The following is a 20,460-nucleotide window of genomic DNA, read 5'->3' on the forward strand; positions in this document are numbered from 1 at the left end:
GCCTTCCTTGGCCATTTTGGCTGTCCCACAACAGGCCCCTCTCCACTGTGACCTCCTTCAGAGCAGGTCTCCTCTTTCTCACCCTCCCTCGCCCCCCTCCATACCCTGGTGCTTTACAGAGTGTGTACGCACAAGCACGTATGGAACTGACCGGAATTTGTAAGGGACTCACAGCAGAGGGGCGGGAGGAAGGGCTTCCTAGCCAGGACTGCAGGATTTAATAGTATCTATTTAAAAGGCTAGGAGATTAGAAAAGATACCACTGGAAAAAAAGACCTCTTTACCTAGGTCATAAAAGTCACACATTAGGTAGAGGTTTTAATAGTATAAAAAGTATACAATCCCAATTGTTTATCTCCTCGGCATCAGTAGATAGATATAGAACCATGTGTTGCATTGAAGAGACACTGTCCAAATAATTCAAGAAAGTGAGGGCCACTGTAGAAGGCCCAAGTCAGCGCTGGAGGGACCTGAGGCGGGACAGGAGCCAGAGGCCCCTGGGGACCTCCTCAGCCCCAGGGGGTAAGGACACCTTTGCTATGATAGTGACTCTTACAATGGCAATGGTTGTCACCTCACCAAATGCAGAAAATCAGTTCAAATTCTCAAGAGAAAGAATCTAAATGGCACGGCCAAGTCTAGAATTCTCCACTCCTGCTTTAATTAGTTTGGGTTAACCTCGGGCTGTGCAGTTGGTGCAAATATCTAGGGAAGGAAGGAAAGAAACTCTTTGAAAAGGGAGATGAACTTCAATTAAATATTGACCCAAACTGGAATTTTAAGTTTAAATTTTATCCTACCACCGGAGATGATGGGGACTCAAGGCTAATCTGAGGTCAATTACAAGTAGTTATATAAAGTACTATATCTGTGACATAGTATAAAATATAATTTCAACCCTTTTACAGGTCAAAAAAATGTAGATTTTAGCTAATGTTAGCTAAGTTTTAGAACAAAGAAATCTATGAGTTTATATATCTGTGAGATAGATAGGCAGACAGAGAGATATAAGGAAAATTGAATTCCTTACCCAGGTTTTTCAGACTTTGTTTTGAATTAGAGATTCTAATTCTCTAGGACTGGGGTAAGGTAGGAGGGACTGCATACTTAAATAAGCACTCCCGATTCTGTGTCCTATTGAGAAACTTGCTTAACCTAACTCCTTAAAGTAATTAAAAAGGGGCTCAATTTGTATCTGTTCTTATTTTTTTAATCGGGGCGCCTGGGTGGCTCGGTGGATTAAGCCTCTGCTTTCAGCTCAGGTCATGATCCCAGGGGCCTGGGATCGAGTCCCGCATAGGGCTCTCTGCTCATCAGGGAGCCTGCTTCTCCTCATCTCTCTCTCTGTCTGTCTCTCTGCCTATTTGTGATCTCTCTCTGTCAAATAAATAAATAAAATCTTTAAAAAATAAAAAAAAGATTTTATTTATTTATTTGACAGACAAAGATCACAAGTAGGTAGAGAGGCAGGCAGAGAGAAAGAGAGAGAGAGAGAGAGAGAGAAGCAGGCTCCCCGCTGAGCAGAGAGCCCGATGCGGGGCTCCATCCCAGGACCCTGAGACCACGACCTGGGCCGAAGGCAGAGGCTTTAATCCACTGAGCCACCCAGGTGCCCCACATCTGTTTTTAATTAGAACAAAAATGGACAATAAAATGTGGGCACACCATACGTATACTAACACTAAATAATAAGAGGACGTACGAATTTTTAAATCACATTTCTTATCATTGTTTTTAATCACATTTAGTCACATAATTTATAGTAGCATAGGTTTATAAAAGATGTTAAAGACTGGTTGGTAACTTACTCTTAGATTTTCTTTGAAAATGGAGAATAAAGGAGTTAGTCACGAGTTAAAGAATATTTAAGAATGACAAGTTGACTATAAACACAGATGGTACACTGATAGCAATTCTATAAACAGCAAATATGAATGTAAATCATTTAAGCCTACTGGTTCACATTTTTAAAAAGCACCCTCATTTCTTTAAAGTTAAGTACTATTCATGAAAGTCTACTGCGGACAATGATATATTCAATCCACCTAGTTGGGGGGTGGGAGGTGAATTTATGTGACCATCCAATTCAGAGTCTGATTTGGGTTCAAAAATCAAACTGTGTTCCAAAACAGTCACAAGTAGCATCATCAGTTCCTTAGATAATACGGCTTCCAAAACTCTCATCCTCCTGGTGACCCTCCTTTTCTGCTTCGACATATACATGCCTTTCTTTTAAAGGAGCAAAAAAGAATAGAAGTTCACCAAAATTCTGAAAGTCACAGTTTGTATAGCACTAAATGATAGTAGCTTTGGCATCTGATATTATAGTCACTTTTGACAAATCTTTTCTTCATTCTGGGTCAAGGCGAGGTAAAACAGGAAGAATGAGGTTCCCAAAGGCAGAGTCTTGAGTTATGAAGTATCCAGATGAGTGTGCGTGTGCGTGCTAGGGAAGAGTTACCAAAAGAAAGAAAAAAAAAAGCAATTAAACTATTGGAAATCACAATTTTCCAAGCAAGGCATTAAAACTACTTGTCCTTTCTGAGTGTTTAAGACCAAATTTACTTTAAAAATCAGTTCTGCCGCTGCTGATTTTGTTTAAATATACAGGAGATGAATAGTAATAAAGAATTTCTATTAACAAGCTGCACCAGGCACTCATTTATCAGATCACTCTGTCTCCCGTGATTCTCTAAAGTCAATAATGAGTTAAAGACATGAATTACTTTGTTCCTTGGAGTGGGGAAAACTTGCAACAAAGATCCCCCAAATTTGCCTTTGATCAACAAAGTAGGAGCTTGAGAAAGAGAGGAGGGTGGGCAAGGGAGTGGATTATTGGTGACTAAGATCCCAACATTTTGTAGAGAATGTTGAAATGTAAGTAACAGAAGACCACCAGGACCCCCCTCTGTCACTAGAGAAAGAAAAACTGTTTTTAGGTTGCCTTAAGTGAGATGATCTTTTGTCTCTTCCAATTCTGAGGCTCTAAGGTTTAAAAGCATAGGTAATGACGGCTTGTTCAAGCTCTCTGGGAATGTTAGTCAAACTATCCAAGATCACTGTGATACTAAAACTGTTTATTCCTATGAAGAACAGTATATATATATATTTTTAAACTGATAGATGATCACATTCCTATGGTAAGAGTGAGGCTTTAAGCACTTCCTGAGTTAACAGGTATGCTGACCATTAACAAGAGAATCCAAACAACAATAAACCGGTAAGATTATCCAGGGGTATAACAGCATGACAAATTTGAAAAAAAATATGTATGTACTATTAAACTAGCCCGTTCAGCTTTAAGATCATTCTGTCCATCCAAATATCCTAAACTGTAGGCGAGCATCCCTTGCCAGGTACAGCACCGGATCAATCATGACCATATCCAAACCATAAAAGATACTTTCATAACTGCTGTATTGGTCCTTCAAATCCCTTGGGCATGACTGATCATCAGAAAACCACTGCAGTGATGTGCGGAACGTTTTTATTGATGTCGCTCCACCAGAATACAAAATAGGAACTGTGCTGGCTTCCAAGACCCAGGAATTCTCCCATGAGACAAGAATGTCAGTTACCCTTTGCTCACCTGCAAAGCTGCCTTCTGCTGGGCTGCGATATGCTGCTGCTCGGCATGATCCCGGAAGTCCTTATTAAGAGAGGGTCTCGAGAGTGCGATGCTAAAATGGGAATCTTAGTTATCTGCTGTTTAAGTACTTCCTACTTCTGAATCACATTTTTCATTATACATTCTTTACAGCGATTAAAAAAAAAGGCCTTCCAGAATAAGTCTTTTTTTTTCTTTCTCCCACTGTTTATATTAATTTATATGAAGAAAGCCCATTATTTACTAGAGCTTCAAATTACCTCTATTTTTGGTTATTCTTTGGGATGATCTATGGTCCCCTACTTTCAAACTGCTTTGAGGTACTCCAGTCTATCACAGGCTACATTTATGATGAAGAGGGAAGCACTTTGAAGCAGAAGGTACAGCATGCGAAAAGCCCAGGGCTGAAGACCTTGGTGTGTCTGAAGAAATGAACGGCTCAACAGGACTGGAGGTCAGGGTTGAAAAGGGGTGAAGTGGCTTGGCCGAAAATGACACGGGAGAGAAAGGCAGGTGCCAGGGTATCAAAGGCTTGCGAAATAAATTAAGAAATGTAGACCTTATCCTCATAGTGAAGAGAGGCTACCAGAGAGTTTAATACAGAGGAGTGACATGATCACAAGTACGACATAAGGACTCTGAAAGACCACTGCTAAGCAGACTGTGCTGGTCTCCTCCTCAACAGCTGTTCGTCTCCCTACCTCCTTGCTCATGGAATCCAAACTTCCTTCAGTTACTGGTGGTCCCTCGCTTCAGGGCTGGCCAGGCTCACCCCTCAGGGAATGAACTCTGACGGCTGTAAGACAACGCCGTTCTTCTTGCTGGTTTCTGGTTTACGCAGGGGAAAGATACACAATTCTGGGCAACTAGACTTGCTGGGCAGTCTGCAAGAAGGCTTCTGAGACTCTTATAAAAGGAAGGTAGGACAGGCATCTTTCTGGCTTTGGCCTCTATAGGTGGCTCAGCATAATGTGAAGCTGAGACTATGGCGGTCATATCTGGACCATTAGGGAGCTACTGGCCCACAGAGAAAGGCAGAAAGGAAGGCTGGGGAGAGGCCGGAGCACGGCTCACACTGTCAGCCACTGCACGAAGCCGATCTGGAATGCCAGCTCTTCACGCTCCTGCAAAACATACATCCTCATGTGTACACCGACTTTCTTGGTTCCTGTTACTTCCAGATTAAAACATTCTAACTGACACAACTATAAATATATTCAGGAGGACTGAAGATGACGGGAAACTCAGGGAGGAAGCAGCCATCGCCATGGAGGCAAGAAATGAGAGTGGCCAGGACGAGGGTGGCGTCAGTAGCCATGAAGAAAAACAGGCAGATCTGAGACATGTTTCCAACTATTCACGGAAGGGAATGGCAACTGCTTGGAGATGGACACGAAAGGGAATAAATGAAGTCCACTCTTCTGACACTAATAACTAGTAGATCAGTGCTACTCACCAAGACAAGAAACCCAAGAACAATAAGTGGTTAGGGAGAGCACAGGAAGGGAACAGGAGTTCAGCCTGGGACACATGAAGTTTGAAATGCCTAAGGGACATCGAGGTGGAGCTACCCAAGAGGCAGTTTGGGAGTCGGAAGAAAGACTAGACAAAAGTTATCAGCACATAAATAACAGGGTGCGCAAGTGGAGGCACCTGCCCAGTTAAAAGCTCCGCTGAGACAGGAAACTGGCTGTGGGCCCGAACTCAGGAGCATGGACATTCATGAGACAGGCAGTGGAGACATGTCTGCAAAAGAAACCAAGACCATGTGACACTGAGCCAGTGGAAGCTGAGGAAATGAAGTATTTTAAGAAGGACAGAGTGACCAGTCACTCTGGTGTCAACGCTAAGATGTCTAATAAGAGAAGGCCCTCATTCGACCAGATTTGGCTACCATCAGCTTGCACGTGACTGAGGTGGGCACCTCTTCTTAGGAAGGGAGAGAGGGGCTCTCAAGTCAGAATGGGGTATGCTGTGGAGTCAGTAAGTGAGAAAGTAAAGATAAGGATGGACAGCACTTCCAGGAGGTCTGGCTGAAAACGAGGGGCAAGGCAAGGGCAGTGGCTACATGCGATGGAAGAAGGCAGAAACTGAACTCAATAAAGATGAAGCCACCTGTATTTTCCCTGCTTTGCAGACTGCTTAAAAAGTGGGATGCTGACAATTTCAGCAACAAACAAAAACCATACAAACCCTTTTCTTTTTTAAAAAGTACTCTGGGGACCATTAAGTATTCCAGTTAGAAATGAAATAGTTAAGATCTAACCAATTTGTCTAATTTTTTTCAAGAAACATGCATAACATGTAAATTGCAATGTTACAGAGATAAACATCTGCCGACCAACTTGAAGTATTTTGTCCAAGATCTTTTTGATATCACTGAATATAAAAAACACATTATTCTTCAATACCTCGCCCCAGGATGATTAGTTGAGGATTGGTTTTGCATTAGTAATTTTCTCTTCTCTTTGTCCAGTTCTGCCAAGATTGCAACTCTGTTTTTGTTTTGAAAACCTAAAAAACGGTGGGGGAGGAGAGAGAGAGATAAAAACATTTTAGATCTATTTTTATAAACCCAGGCCGTCTAAACACCCAGCAAGCAAACTCTATTCTCTAACAAGATAATGAACCCACTAGTGAGTAGTTCCCCTAGATGGTTACACCATTTTCCTACTGCTTCCCAGCGACTTTACCAGCACAGAACTGTAACCACCAAGGTTTTCAGGAGGAAAACAGCACCAGACATGCTCAGATCCAAACAATATTTCTTTTTCCCAACTGCTTTCATTCAGAAATGACACAGTCTTTCAAGGAACAAGTCAAAGAAGTGCAACTGACTACATAGGAGTTCTGAGAAAGAAATGGAGCATAACAGATGGGACACAAAAGTGTGTATTCTTTATCAAGCACTTAATACTGGGCTTGATTTTGATCTTCAAATTTCATAAGGTCTAGAGCAGAGGGTGCAAAATCCTGGCCCAGGAGCAGCAACCAACTAGGTTTTAAAATCTGAATTAGGGGCACCTGGGTAGCTCAGCTGGTGAAGCATCCTCTTGACGGGAGCTCAGGTCATGATCTCAGGGTCATGAGACCAAGCCCAACATGTTTGGCATCTCACTCAGTGGGGAGTTTGCTTGAGATTCTCTCCCTCCATCCCCCCCCCCGCCATGTGCTCTCTCTAACATTAATTAACTAAATAAAATCTGAATTAAATGCCAACATGTAAACATTGAAAGAATGTCAAAAAAATCCTCAGATTTCTTGCTTCTCTTGAAATATCTCAAGCACCAGCAACAAGGGATCTGGATACCCCCATGGTAAAAATTAACCAGAACAAAGAAATAATCATCACTATTTTACCACATTAAAAAGACACCGGGCACTCTCTACCTTATTACAGTCCTTATGAGATTTGTATATATGCCTGTGGGCATTTGAGTTTGATCCCTAATTTAAAAGAAAGCACATGGTGGGACGCCTGGGTGGCTCAGTTGGTTGGACGACTGCCTTCGGCTCAGGTCATGATCCTGGAGTCCCGGGATCGAGTCCCGCATCGGACTCCCAGCTCCATGGGAAGTCTGCTTCTCTCTCTGACCTTCTCCTCGTTCATGCTCTCTCTCACGGTCTCTCTCTCAAGTAAATAAATAAAATCTTTAAAAAAAAAAAAAAGAAAGCACATGGAAAGATAAAAGGCTGGGAAATGAAGCCCAAAGTGAGTTCTCTGTCAAGTGAAGAATGCTTTCCAAGGGAAAGCAGCACTCTCCCATTTGTATATATGAAGATGCATGTATATAAAGCAAGTTACACCACTAGGTATATTCCTAACTATAGGACAAGACTTTTTTCCACTTCTCAGAAGAGGCTAATGTGTTCTTAGAAGATAATTATGTAGTTCCATCTTTGTAGGAATTTAGAGGTACTAGAGATTTGAAATCTGATAGTGTCTAAATATGTGATGAGCAAAATACATAACCACACTCAGAAGTACTGATGTGCTGTTTACAGAAATAAGCTTTCTCTCAAGATTAATTTGTTCGCAAATAATATTTTAGGGTCACAATCAGTAAAAAAAAAATGTATATACATAGAAATTGTATGTACAAATCATTAAAAAGACTACATGAAGATAATCTGATCAATAATGTTCAGACGAATACAAGCACAACTGAGCTTTTCAATGCGTTGAAGCTTTCCTATTTTTATTTTTTTTTAAATGTCTATCCTCTGTGACAAGGAACTTTGTAGGGAAAGTACTAGTTGCATGTTTTAGTGCAAGAAAAAAAAAGGAAAAGAAAAGAAAACAAATGTGCCTTGAACATCTTGTCAGAAAGCATGGAGGTTTTGTTTGGTTTGGTTTTAAATATCCAGGGTAGTGCTGAAAGAACGAAGAAGTCAGGCACCTGAGTGGCTCAGTCGGTTAAGCGTCTGCCTTCAGCTCAGGTCCGTGATCTCGGGGTCCTGGGAGGAGTCCCATATTGGGCTCCCTGTTTAGTGGGGAGTCTGTTTTTCCCTCTCCCTCTGCCCTTCCCCCCCATTCATGCCCTCTCCCTCCCTATCAATCAATAAAATGCTTAAAAAAAAAAAAGAATAAAGAAGTGAACCTGAGGTTAGCCAGGATGTCACAATTGGAACATTAAAAAGAGAATAATAATTATAGCTAAATGGAACAAATTGAGTCAATGATAAGCCATGACTCCATAAGAAGATACAAAAGGGAAAGTTAAAACATAAAAATATAGTTGTAAAGAAGGGTGAAAATAATAATTATTATCATTAACAATTAGGTCAGTTGTAATAATTACAATTAATAATTAGGTTAGTGTTAACATTTAGGGATTTATTTCTCCTATTAAGTGTCTGTTTATAAAGTACAGCTGTATACTTTTTGTTTAGGTACACGGAGGAAGGGGTAGATACAGGAAACTGAGGCTAAGCCAAACACTTCCAGAAAAAGCAGGTGTGGGATCAAGAACAAGAGAGGTGGATTCAGCACAGGTTCTCACACACGTGCACTCGCACACGCACAAGCACACACATGCCATTTAAAAGGAGCCCCAGTGGTGATGAGCAGCCATGTCACAGAGACCAAGCAGAGCCGGTGAGTCCTAACTGGATGAGTTAGTGAAATTCCTAAAGAGAGCTAACTGTAAGACCTAATGCTCCCTGACCTCTTGGGAGATGAAATGCATTAAATCTTGGCAGTAAAGCTACCAGAAAAGGGCAATTCATAATGAAAACAGAACACAGAAGTATTTCATTTAGGGGCTAACTCCAGGTTGCAAGAAACTAAAAATCTATGAGGTAGCCATGAGCTTAAAGAAATCCCATTAACTCAGCAGGTCAAGTTTAATGATAGAAGGGACCCAATGCACACCAGCACAGCTTTTAAATCATCTTTAAAGGCATAGCCAAATCTTGTGTTTTGGCTGAGAATCAAACTTATCAAAAAACACTAAATCTTGACTTACCTGAAATTTTGTTTTGTTTTGGTAGTGGTAAGATTACTGTAACCCTAGGAAGGTATAGAAAGATTACTATAATCCTGGGAAAGGACAAAAATAAGAATCTGGGAAGATTATTATAACCCCAGAAGACATAAAAACAAGTACAGAAAGAATAAATTAATTAAGCCTATGGATTAATATTTTTATTTAGATTTAAGTGTACTAATTTTGCAATCATTACAAAGTATTACGTAATCATTAATTTAATTCTAATTTAAACTGTTACAGAGAATTTAACAAAATAAGCTTATAATCAATTCTAAATGTTTAAAAATTTTTATTTTAGAAGTTACTTTATTAGATGAGTGTAGGTTTAATATACCATTAATTAAATTATGAGCAGTGATGAGTATTTTTCTCCATGCATGACATCCGCTTGGACTTTAAAGAACTCATTGAAGTATTTAAACAAGGGGTCACCGGAGTGGGCTAGCCCATGCCTTGCCTCCCTGGTAAAGATGGGATGACGCCTGTCTCTGTATCTCATTTACTGCCCCATACTCCCACCCAGAAACCCAAGATTTATCCTTATAACCCCTCCCCCTTACTACCCACATCTACCCAATCACAGAGTCATAGGAATTTCATGTCCTGAATGTCTCAAAAATAACCTCTCTTCTCAACTCCTTTTCCTCAGTCTAACCACACAAAATTATCTTTTGCATAATATTCCAGACCTTAAATGTATATCTACAGACAGCTGAGAGCCACAAAAGCTACTTTACAGAGAAAGGGTATGGTCAGGTCTTCCGGGCGTTTATTTTCTGATCTTGTCTAATGCTCCTGAAATCTATGCTTCCCTCTTGATTTTTTAAAAAACATATTATTACTCTATTTCGCACAAAACGTTTATGTTATAAAAGTATATAAAAGTCGACAGACGGCACTTAGAAAAGAATAGCTTTCGAATTTGAAACTTAAGGCACAAACTAGATAATCTATCTGTTTATACGAAGCGTAATTATTCTATGGGCCCAGCACGCTTCCGCTGCGCAACTCTGCTGAAGGGTAATATTCTACAGTAAGCTAAAGTGTAATATTCTACAGTAAGATTCTCCCACCTTCAGGGTTTATACAAATGAACTCTAACTAGGACATCAATACATAACATTTAATTTTTTTTATTACACTCACTACACAAGTTTTTTTTTTAATCTCTCTTGCCATAATTTAACATTTGACTTTTACATTCTTTTACATATATCATAGCTACACGTAACTTTTACATTCTCAGAAGCATGAAGGTGTTAAAGATATATCTCACGTACAGTACTTAATATTCCTTTATAGTTAAAGGAATTTTTTTTCCTAATAAGATTACCTGAGAATAAAGCAGCACACTCTAAAATACTTCTACTTTTAGAATTGTAACCCCATCTCCATTCACAATCATATATATTTTCGTTTCTTCATCCATTCATAGAAACATATAACTCCCACACATTTTTTTGTCACTAAAAAGATTACTGAGGAACTGGCATCACATCAAACTGCATTTAAAACCTAACAGCTGAAAATTGCTTTACATGAATAGCTCTACCACACTTAAATAAGCACTAACTGGAATTCTTCTTATTGGAAAAAAAATCTAAAGCTAAAGAATGAAAACTGTTCTAAAATATTCAAATCCTTTCAAGTGGTTATCCTACAGGCTATATATTTGTCACAACTATATATTAATTCAACGTGTCATACTTAAGATACCTGTTTAGTATTAAAGAAAAGTCACTGTGACACTATTAGTTTACCATGTTTTAAGTTATTTACTGAATCAACATATATTTATTGTGTATTCATCATATACAGGCACTAGATAGGTTCTAAGGATACACATGATAAGCCAAAGCTGGACATGATTCTAGCTCTCCTGGTTCCCAAACAGTCCAGTGAGTGTAGAAATGATCAAATAATTACAGCAATGAATGTATACTTAGAATCTAAGATGAGTGGTATGAAATAAAGAAAGAAAATTCCATAAGCATTTATAACAATCCACTACTGTGGGAATCAACGTTGAATAAATCTGACCTAGTCTGGGAGTAGGGGAGCAGTGAAGGCTTCCAGAGAAAGTAATGCCTGAACTGAAATCACTAGGACAAATAAATAAGTTCGTTGAGGCAGGGAAATAACACTTTCCCCTATCAGTGTTGAGAACAGGCTAGGCAAGAGGAAACAGGAGACTATGATAGTAGAACAACCTAGAGATGACAAAAGTTGTTACCCGCCAGGGAAATGGAAAGATAGGAACAGATCCAAGAGCTATTCAGGAAGTTCAATCAACAGACTTGGCAGGGTAAATATGAAGTAAGGAGTGGTGAAGAAGGGGTTGTGGATGGCTCCTAGATTTTTGGCTCATATAGTTAAGTGGTGAATTATTTCTACTTCTCTATTGCTGCTGTAACAAATTACTACAAACTTGCTAGTCTCTTAAAACAACACAAATCTATTATCTTAAAAGTTCTGTAGTTCAGTGGTCTTGCTTGGCTAAAATCAAGGGCTGCATTTCTTTCTGGAGCTTCTGGAGAAGAATCTGTTTCCTTGCCTTTCCCAGTTTCTAGAAGCTGCCCGAGTTCCTTGGATCATGGTACCCTTTCTCTGCCTTCAAACCACCAACACTGTATCGCTCTGACCATAGCTAGGGAGAAAATTTGCTGCTTTTCAGGCCTCCTGTGATCAAAATGGGCCCACCTGGATAATCCAGGATAATCTTCCCATCTCAAGGCCCTTAACCTTAGTCACATGTGCAAAGTTCTTTTTGCCAGAGAAGGTATAACATAGTCGTGGGGATTACGAGGTGAGCATCTTTGGTGGTGGTGGGGAGGCGATCATTTTGCCTACCACACTGCCCAACAATATATGTAATGTGTTCAGTGGTTAAAGCTCAAACCTCATTCAGGGGAGACTGTCTGATGTCTGTCTTAGCAGAATAAAAGCATCTAACATTACTAAGTTAATGTGAGTTGAATAGTACCAATAATTAGTCTTTCTGGTATCTTGTTAATGGCAAACACTTCTTGTATCCGGAGAGACTGAAAAATTATTCAGCTTGGGGACCGTGGGTAGCTCAATGGGTTAAGCCTCTGCCTTCGGCTCAGATCATGATCTCAGGGTCCTGGGACTAAGCTCCATGTCGGGCTTCCTGCTCAGAAGGGAGTCTGCTTCTCCCTATGCTCTCGCAAATAAATAAATAAAATCTTGAAAAAAAATTATTTAACTCTTAGCTACTTTTTGGAATTTACTGAAAATACATATCAAAGGAAAGGAATGAACCCTAATGTCTGGTCAGGTGACCTCCCTGTTTTCAAGTTCTCTCAGAGCTCAAGGACTTAGTCCTTGTGTAAGCCGCTGCCACACTCTACTGGCTAAATAAGATGAGTTATTTTCTGCTCGAACCGACCTGTCCTCATCACTCATTTTTCTTTTCCTCTTACAGATAAAATCCCAGGTCCATTTCATTGCAAAGATTTTCTGCTTAATAACAGATGCAGAAGAAATACAAAGATTTAGAAGTCTTTTGCCTCTATTCTGGAGCTGCCAATTTTTCTCTTAGATGCTATAATTAGAATATTCTTTTTTTTTAACTTTTTTTTTTTAAAGTTTATATATTTATTTGACAGAGTAAGAGACAGCAAGAGAGGGAACATAAGCAGGGGGAGTGGGCTAGGGAGACAGGCTTCCAGCACAGCAGGGAGTCCGATATAGGTGTCCTATCAATCCCAGAACCCTGCGGTCATGACCTGAGCCGAAGGCAGATGCTTAACGACTGAGCCACCCAGGCGCCCCATAATTATAATGTTCTAATCCCTCAGCTAAAGTGCAGTATGAAAAAACAATGAACAGGGTACTGGGGCAGAGAATCAATCTGACTTCTCATATCAGTACTACCAGTTACTACTTCATATTGGGAAATTATCTCAGGAGTCAGGACCAGTGGAGACAATAGTAACAACTCTGAACGGTGGTTACATGAAGTACAGAAAATCAAAGTATAATATCTAGCATACAGTGTGCCATGTGGTAAGTGCTAGCTATCACTATCACTGTTAGTTAGTTAACATCACTAGACTCTTCTCAGCCCCATTGTGCCAACTCACTTTCAGTGAATAGTTTTTCATTACAAAGAATACAGCTGATGAGCATGCAGCTTTCTAGGGTTACACTCACAGGACAGGCCTCCAGGCCAGTCTCAGTGGGCCGGGGGAGCTCAAGCCTTCTCCCAACGATACACAAGGATCCGAAGATGCTTTACAACATATTCTGCCTCAACTCAGTTTCATTCCTAATTCAGCCTGGGGCCTACAGATCATTCCTAGCACACCAGAAAAATACAGCACTCTGCCTCTACAGCTAAATATGAAACAAAAGGAAATCTAGCTTTAAAAATCTACTGTAAATTGCATCATCTTTGCAATCTTTAAAAAAAAGTACAAATACAAGAGTTTTAAATTATTTTTACGCATAGCATAAATTTTAATTTACATTTAATTTACATCTTAATTGAGAGGTAGCATACCTTGCTTTTCTTTTGTACCATAGATGGCCTGGGGTAAGACTTAGTATTTGGGCCCCGAGGCCAAGCAAGACACCTCCACCTCCAAGAGCTATGCCATCCCACTCCTACACAGTATCCTGAAATCACACCTAAGAGCATCCAGAATGGCCCAAGTCAAAAGTTCCTACCACCTGATCTGCAGGACTTAGAGTTATTCCTGCAAACATTTTAAGATTACTAGAAAATAAAAGAATCAAAGAAAATAATTCACATTTCTTACTCAGTATTTCACTAGGTTTCTGTGTCTGAAATCAGGTGCCACCACACGATCATAGAACCTTGATATTTACAAGTAATGAAATATTCTTTACATAGTATGTTGGCCAAATTCCAGTTTGAGAATCTGCCTCTACATATTAAAACTCTCAAAATGTTACTTATCAAGCAGGTAGTTATTAAGAACCAACCAAATGTTTCATACTACGATGGATGATAAGGAGGAGACTTCAGTGACTGTGCCAAGAGCTTATGAAATTTAGCAGTCCTGATTGCTACCACAGTATGACACACTGTTAGATCTGCTAGTGGGGCTCAGTGAACACAATGGGATTCTGTCTCCTCACCAGGGATCCTAACAAATTGCAGTGTACAGATCAGGATTTCTTTTTCAAGTCATGGTCCTTTCAGCTATTGTTTTAAGATAATTATGGCACCTGGCATTCAATCTCTGTATTAAGTAGCTCCTATACATATGAAGGGTACAGAAATAATTTAATATAGAAAGCAAAATGCGAAAGAGCCAAACAAATTAGAATTTTAAATTTTTCACTGGGACTCTATAGAGCATGATATGGACTCCCTCTGCTGGTGCCTAACAGCAGCTCAGGACACCAAAAAAAAAAAAAAAAAAAAAAAAAAAAAAAAAAAATCACTGACAAAAGAACAACAGAAGCCAAAGGCTAATCTCAATTCACTTCTATTTAGATTGGAGGATGTTTCACAGCAGATATATTTATGGACCAATCAAAGACAACCCTAAAAAAGATTGCATTTTATTGCAAATGCTAAAAAAAAAAAAAACAACAAATTGTAAATCTCAATTATTGTGCTATTAAAACAGATAGATAATTTAAAATTTATTTTCATCTGGACTGCATTGTGTGATTTTTAGCAGCATATTTTCACTCTAAAATAGACGTCTCTTTGTTTTCATTTTGGTTCAAATTAAATTCTTTTTCATCTGATAACTTCACAAAAAGAACAGATCAAAGATCAGAAGCAAATGTTGACCTGTGATTAATCCACAGAGCACACAAATCACATAGGGTTATTTGAAAGAACAGAATGGTATTAGCTAGTTACAATGATCACCACAGCTCGCTTTTCACAATACTATATTTCTATAAAGCTCATGAACGTTTAGTGTGCCCTAAATGCAACAAATATACTAAAACAGATTTACATATAATGAAACAGCAGACTTCCAACTTCCAGTAGTAGCAGAGTAGTTGGTTAGAAAAACCCTGTCACAGTATAATTACAAATTCTGGACAAAAGATGAAAAATTCATCTTACAAATTAAGATAACTAGAAAATAGTAAAGACTAGATAACTAAAAGATAACTAGATAAGACAACTAGAAAGCAGTAGAGACTGACCAAAATCAGTTGAGGGAGAAACCTCAACTCCTGAGTTTGGGAATTTGCGACATTTTGTTCGATCCACAAACAGTTCGGATGGCCTCCACAAACAGTTCGGATGGCCTCACCTTACTGGCTCTGAGTTGTCAGAGGACAGTTCAGGGCTGGCAGAGGAGCCAGAAAATGAGGGGAGAAACCCAAAAGGGAAAGGCAGAAGGAGTAAAGTCCAAAACGTGCCTATACAATCCACCCAGCATTTCTGTTTCCTGCAAAAACTACACATGGAGACCCCCGGGGGATCCAGCAATAAAGCAGCAACTGGAAGCTGAAAAGACTGAGCAGAGATTTCAGCTAGAGCCCAACACAAGGAAGATGAGAGTTTGCAATGTGAGTTGAGGCTTGCATTTGCTAGAACAGAAACCACATTTCAGAGCAATACAAAAGAATCCAGAGTTTCTACAATATATTAGTAATATCCACTATCCAGTAATCAAACACTAAGTATAGCAAGAAAAAGGTGACCCACACTAATAAATAAATAAATAAATAAATAAATAAATAAATAAATAAAATGCAGTCAACAGAAAATAACTCCAAGGGGTGCCTGGGTGGCTCAATGGGTTAAAGCCTCTGCCTTCGGCTCAGGTCATGATTACAGGGTCCTGGGGTGGAGCCGGCATCGGGCTCTCTGCTCAGTGGGGGACTGCTTCTTCCTCTCTCTCTCAGCCTGCCTCTGCCTACTTGTGATCTGTCAAATAAATAAATAATCTTTAAAGGAAAAAAAAAAAAAGGGAAAGAAAACAACTCCAAGAGGATCCAGATGATGCAATTAGCAGTGACAAAAGACCTGTATCTTGACTCTATAAAAAAGGAAAACTTAATGATAAAAATAAACCAATTAAAAAAAAAAGAGCAAAAGACTTAAGTTAAAAAAGAAAAAAGATTTACAATGGCCAGTAGGTAAAAAAAAAAAGAGTTCAACATTTGTCAACAGGGAAATGCAAGTTAATACTATAATGAGATGTCACTTTGCCATTGAAATGGCTAAAATTAAGACAACCTATAACACTACACACAGAGCACCCAGAATTTTCACATATTGCCAGAGGGCATATAAATTAGTACAGCCAGTCTGGGAAAAGGTTTGGCAGTTTTTCAAAATGTTAACAATGTACTCAGCTATTAATCCAAATATCTACAAAAAGACTTATAAACAAATATTCAAAGCAGCTGTATTCACAATGGCCAACACTGAGACAACCAGAGAATGAATTTTTAAAAAATGGTGGTGAATACATACAGTAGAGCACTACTCCCCAAGAAACAATAAACTACCAACACATGGCACAACACGGATGAAACTCACAGTTTAGTGAGTTTAGTGAGAAGCTGGATACAAACAAGTACACACTGCATGGCTACATTTATATGAAGTTTAAGCGAGACAAAACTAAGGTAAAAAAATCAGGACAGAGATAAGTAATAAAAAAATATGGGTCAAACGAGTTTAGAATTGATAGAGAAAGGAAATAGAGGTTTGCTTCAAGTTTTGAAACAGGACGTAACTTACCAAGTGGGATTTAATACTTTCTGAAGATTAAATTTTACTTTTTAAAACTTACTTTTTTAATTTATTTTTTTCAGTGTCCCATAAAACTTATTATTATTATTTTAAGATTTTATTTATTTATTTGACAGAGAGAGATCACAAGTAGGCAGAGAGGCAGGCAGAGAGAGAGAGGAGGAAGCAGGCTCCCTGCTGAGCAGAGAGCCCGATGCGGGACTCGATCCCAGGACCCTGAGATCATGACCTGAGCCGAAGGCAGCGGCTTTAACCCACTGAGCCACCCAGGCGCCCCCATAAAACTTATTTTTAAATAAAAACTTCTCTAGGATGTTTCTGACCTGATATGCTTTAGAGAGCTTCTAAACAGGGGTGATATGTATCAAAGTTTGTAGAGGAAATGAAGATAAAGGCATGAATATTGCCTGGTGACAATATAACCTCTTTATTTTTTTAAAGATGTTATTTATTTATTTCACAGACAGAGATCACAAGTAGGCAGAGAGGCAGGCAGAAAGAGAGAGAGAAAGGGAAGCAGTCTCCCCGCTGAGCAGAGAGCCCAACTCAGGACTCGATCCCAGGACCCCAGGATCACAACCTGAGGCGAAAGCAGAGGCTTTAACCCACTGAGCCACCCAGGCACCCAATATAATCTCTTTAAAAGTGGTTCTGATTTCAAGTAGAAGAGAACACAGATGTCAGAGGAGGGCCTAAGACTTACAGTGTGGATAATCTTTTTATTTTATTTTATTGTTTTTAATATTTTATTTATCTGTCAGAGAGAGAGAGAGAGAGAGGCTGTGCACATGAGTAGGGGGAGGGGCAGAGGGAGAAGCAGGCTCAGAGCTAAGCAAAGAGCCTGAAGTGGGATTCCATCTCAGGACCCCGGGATCACGACCTGAGCTGAAAGCAGGTTAACCAACTGAGCCTCCTGGGGGTGCCTTTTTTTTTTTTTTTTTTAAGAATTTTACTTATTTATCTGAGAGAGACAGAGAGTAGAGCGAGAGAGAGAGAGCACAAGCAGGGGGAAGGGGCAGAAGGAGAGGGAGAAGCAGACTCCCCACTGAGCAGGGAGCCTGATGTGGAGTTCAACCCTAGGAACCCTGCAATCATCACCTGAGTTGAAGGCAGATGCTTAACCATCTGAGCCACTGAGGCACCCCGGGTGTGAATAATTTCAATTTTTTATTAACATATAATGTATTATTTGCCCCAGGGGTACAAGTCTGTGAATCGTCAGGCTTGCACACTTCGCAGGACTCACCATAGCACATATCCTCCAGTGTGAATAATTTTTTTTTTTAGATTTTTTTTTTAAATTTATTTATTTGACAGAGAGAAATCACAAGTAGACAGAGAGGCAGGCAGAGAGAGAGAGGGAAGCAGGCTCCCCACCGAGCAGAGAGCCCGATGCGGGACTTTGATCCCAGGACCCTGAGATCATGACCCCAGCCGAAGGCAGCAGCTCAACCCACTGAGCCACCCAGGCGCCCCAAGTGTGAATAATTTTAACACAAGTTAAAAAATAGGATTAATAGCTATTAAGAATATTATATATCTGATACAATGTTGGACTTACTTCAAATACAGGATTTTTACTTTGCTATTAATTTTTTATTCTGACTACAGCAACTGCCCTATCCTAACTTTCCATTAAAACATGTTTATTAAACGAGGGAAAAGTTCCTGGTAATAACAAGTTCCAGCATGCATTACCTTGTCCTGAAGGGTTTGCTGCCATATCTTCCTATTTTGTTTCAGCTATGCTCAGTGGCAACTGGTCAGCACTTTACAGTCCCCTGTAGAAAATTATGTGTATACATATATAAAATATACCATACTTTAGTAACAAACTAAAAGTTGTCAGGAACAGCTAACCTCCCTACAATGAAACGTTTTCAGTTTTTTTTACCTCTTCAGAAATATGCATCTGAAAAGTGTACAGACTTAAATCATAAATTTAAATTCTGCAAGTCCCTCAAGTATTTAATTAAGTATTTAATTAATTAGTATTTAATTAAGTATTTAATTAGAACGTTAAAGTTCAATGTTTACTCTTGCAGATAAACCAACATTTAGCATAGCATTAAAGTTCAATGTTTACTCTTGCAGATACCAACATTCAGCATTGCTCTTTACTATTACAATGTATTACATTACATTGTATTTACCAAACACTACTGATACAATGTATCAACCAACTGATAGCATCAATACAATCAGTGCTAGACAGGAAAACAAACAAACTAACAAAAATTCCTCGATGGTCCTTCTTTATTCACTTAAAAAATATATCCAGCAACTACTATGTATACTGAAAGCTAAAAAGGAAAACGCGCCTAGAATTCATTAAGTACATACTCGGCACCATACACTGTGTAAGATGCTTGAAATTCTTTTATTTATCACCACTTTATAGATGGGGAGATCCGTGCCCAAAGCCACAAAGCTAGTAAGAATACTTTGGGCTGTTAGTTTCCCAACTTTGTGGGTTTTGTATCAGGCCTTGGGGAGATCGCAAATGAGCAAGACCCTACCCCTCAAGGGACACAGAGTTCCAGCGGGAAAATATACTCTCATTCAAACAACCCTACTGAAGAGTTTAACAAACGCGCTCTTTAAAAGGCGCCAACAGTGCTCCGGAAGCAGAGAGGAACTGATTCTATTGGCGTGATGAGGGATGCCTTAGGGGAACCCGGGAAAAGTACAAGGGCTGGCAAACAGATTTCGGTTTTGAACAAAATATCCTTAGGTGCTCCTGCAGAAGCGCAGGGCGAGCCAAGCCGGTTGGGAGAAGAGGAAAGAGGGCCATCTAGTGAACGGAAACGTAAAGCAGGGATGTGACAGGGCGGCACCTGCTTCTCAAAGGGTCCTTGCAGGAGGGCGTGGAGCGCAGGCTGGGCGGGGGCTGCGGCCGACAGCATCCCGAGAAAGGGAAGTGAGGAAGGTGGGGAGGCGGCTACCCTATGGCAACAAAGACAGCAGCAGCAGATCAGCGCCGGGACCACACACTTCCCTCCCCCGCCGCCGTCAGGCGTTCCTACTTACCAGGGCCAAGAGAGCACCCAGGACCCTCCTTGCCTTCCGATCGCTCTCTCAAAGGGGGCGCGACCACTTAGAGACCTGCAAACAGAGCCCAACTTGCGGCTCTACAACCTTCCCGCCCCCGCTGCGCTTCCGCCTCCTGCCTGACGTACACCGAAGGGAGCGGAAGTTCCGCCTCCCGCATGCGTCCAGCGGCAGCTGCCCGCAGCGATCCGTGTTTTAACTGCAGCCCCGTGCATAAGGCCACTTCCTTTCCGAAGAGTGGCAGCCGAAGAGGCGCATGGGAGATGCAGGCTGTGCTGTTGGGGGCGGAGCCCGGGTAGGGCGGGCCCAGGAGGGGCGGGCCCAGGCGGGGCGTGGAGACGCTTGCCGCTGACTATGCGGGCAGGGGCGGGGCCGACACTAGCCGGGTCCCTAGCACCGCGAGTTACCCTTTTTTCAAGGCCATTATGGTTCAGATAAAAGTCTCCAGCCCGGCGGGGCCTGAGACGATAGGAATGCACTTCCCCTGGGATGAGGGGAGGGTCAAACTTCACAGGCTGGGCAGCCTTTCGAGATTGAACAACCATCTGGGGTCGTGCGCCCACACACATCCTCAAATCCCAGGG

General features: G+C 40.5%; 1 protein-coding gene across 3 annotated transcripts; it reads right to left on the reverse strand.

Moving 5' to 3' along the window:
* Positions 1 to 1,705: 1,705 nt before the first annotated feature.
* On the reverse strand, positions 1,706 to 20,031 carry INIP (INTS3 and NABP interacting protein). 3 transcript variants are annotated; one of them, XM_082696973.1, is made up of 6 exons: positions 19,856 to 20,031; positions 18,524 to 18,606; positions 9,076 to 9,119; positions 6,019 to 6,121; positions 3,590 to 3,680; positions 1,706 to 2,446 (listed from the first exon to the last, which is right to left on the reverse strand). In XM_082696973.1, the coding sequence occupies exons 4-6, from the start codon at positions 6,054 to 6,056 to the stop codon at positions 2,351 to 2,353; spliced, it is 225 nt and encodes a 74-aa protein (XP_082553099.1). In that variant the 5' UTR covers positions 6,057 to 6,121; positions 9,076 to 9,119; positions 18,524 to 18,606; positions 19,856 to 20,031; the 3' UTR covers positions 1,706 to 2,350. The 3 variants fall into 3 exon arrangements, with proteins under 3 accessions (XP_082553099.1, XP_082553098.1, XP_082553097.1); XM_082696972.1 differs by lacking the exon at positions 9,076 to 9,119 and adding an exon at positions 19,663 to 19,771; XM_082696971.1 differs by lacking the exon at positions 9,076 to 9,119 and having other exon boundaries at positions 19,856 to 20,030.
* Positions 20,032 to 20,460: the final 429 nt, after the last annotated feature.

This window comes from Mustela nivalis (assembly GCF_964662115.1).
Source record: "Mustela nivalis genome assembly, chromosome: 13".
NCBI classification, from domain to species: domain Eukaryota; kingdom Metazoa; phylum Chordata; class Mammalia; order Carnivora; family Mustelidae; genus Mustela; species Mustela nivalis.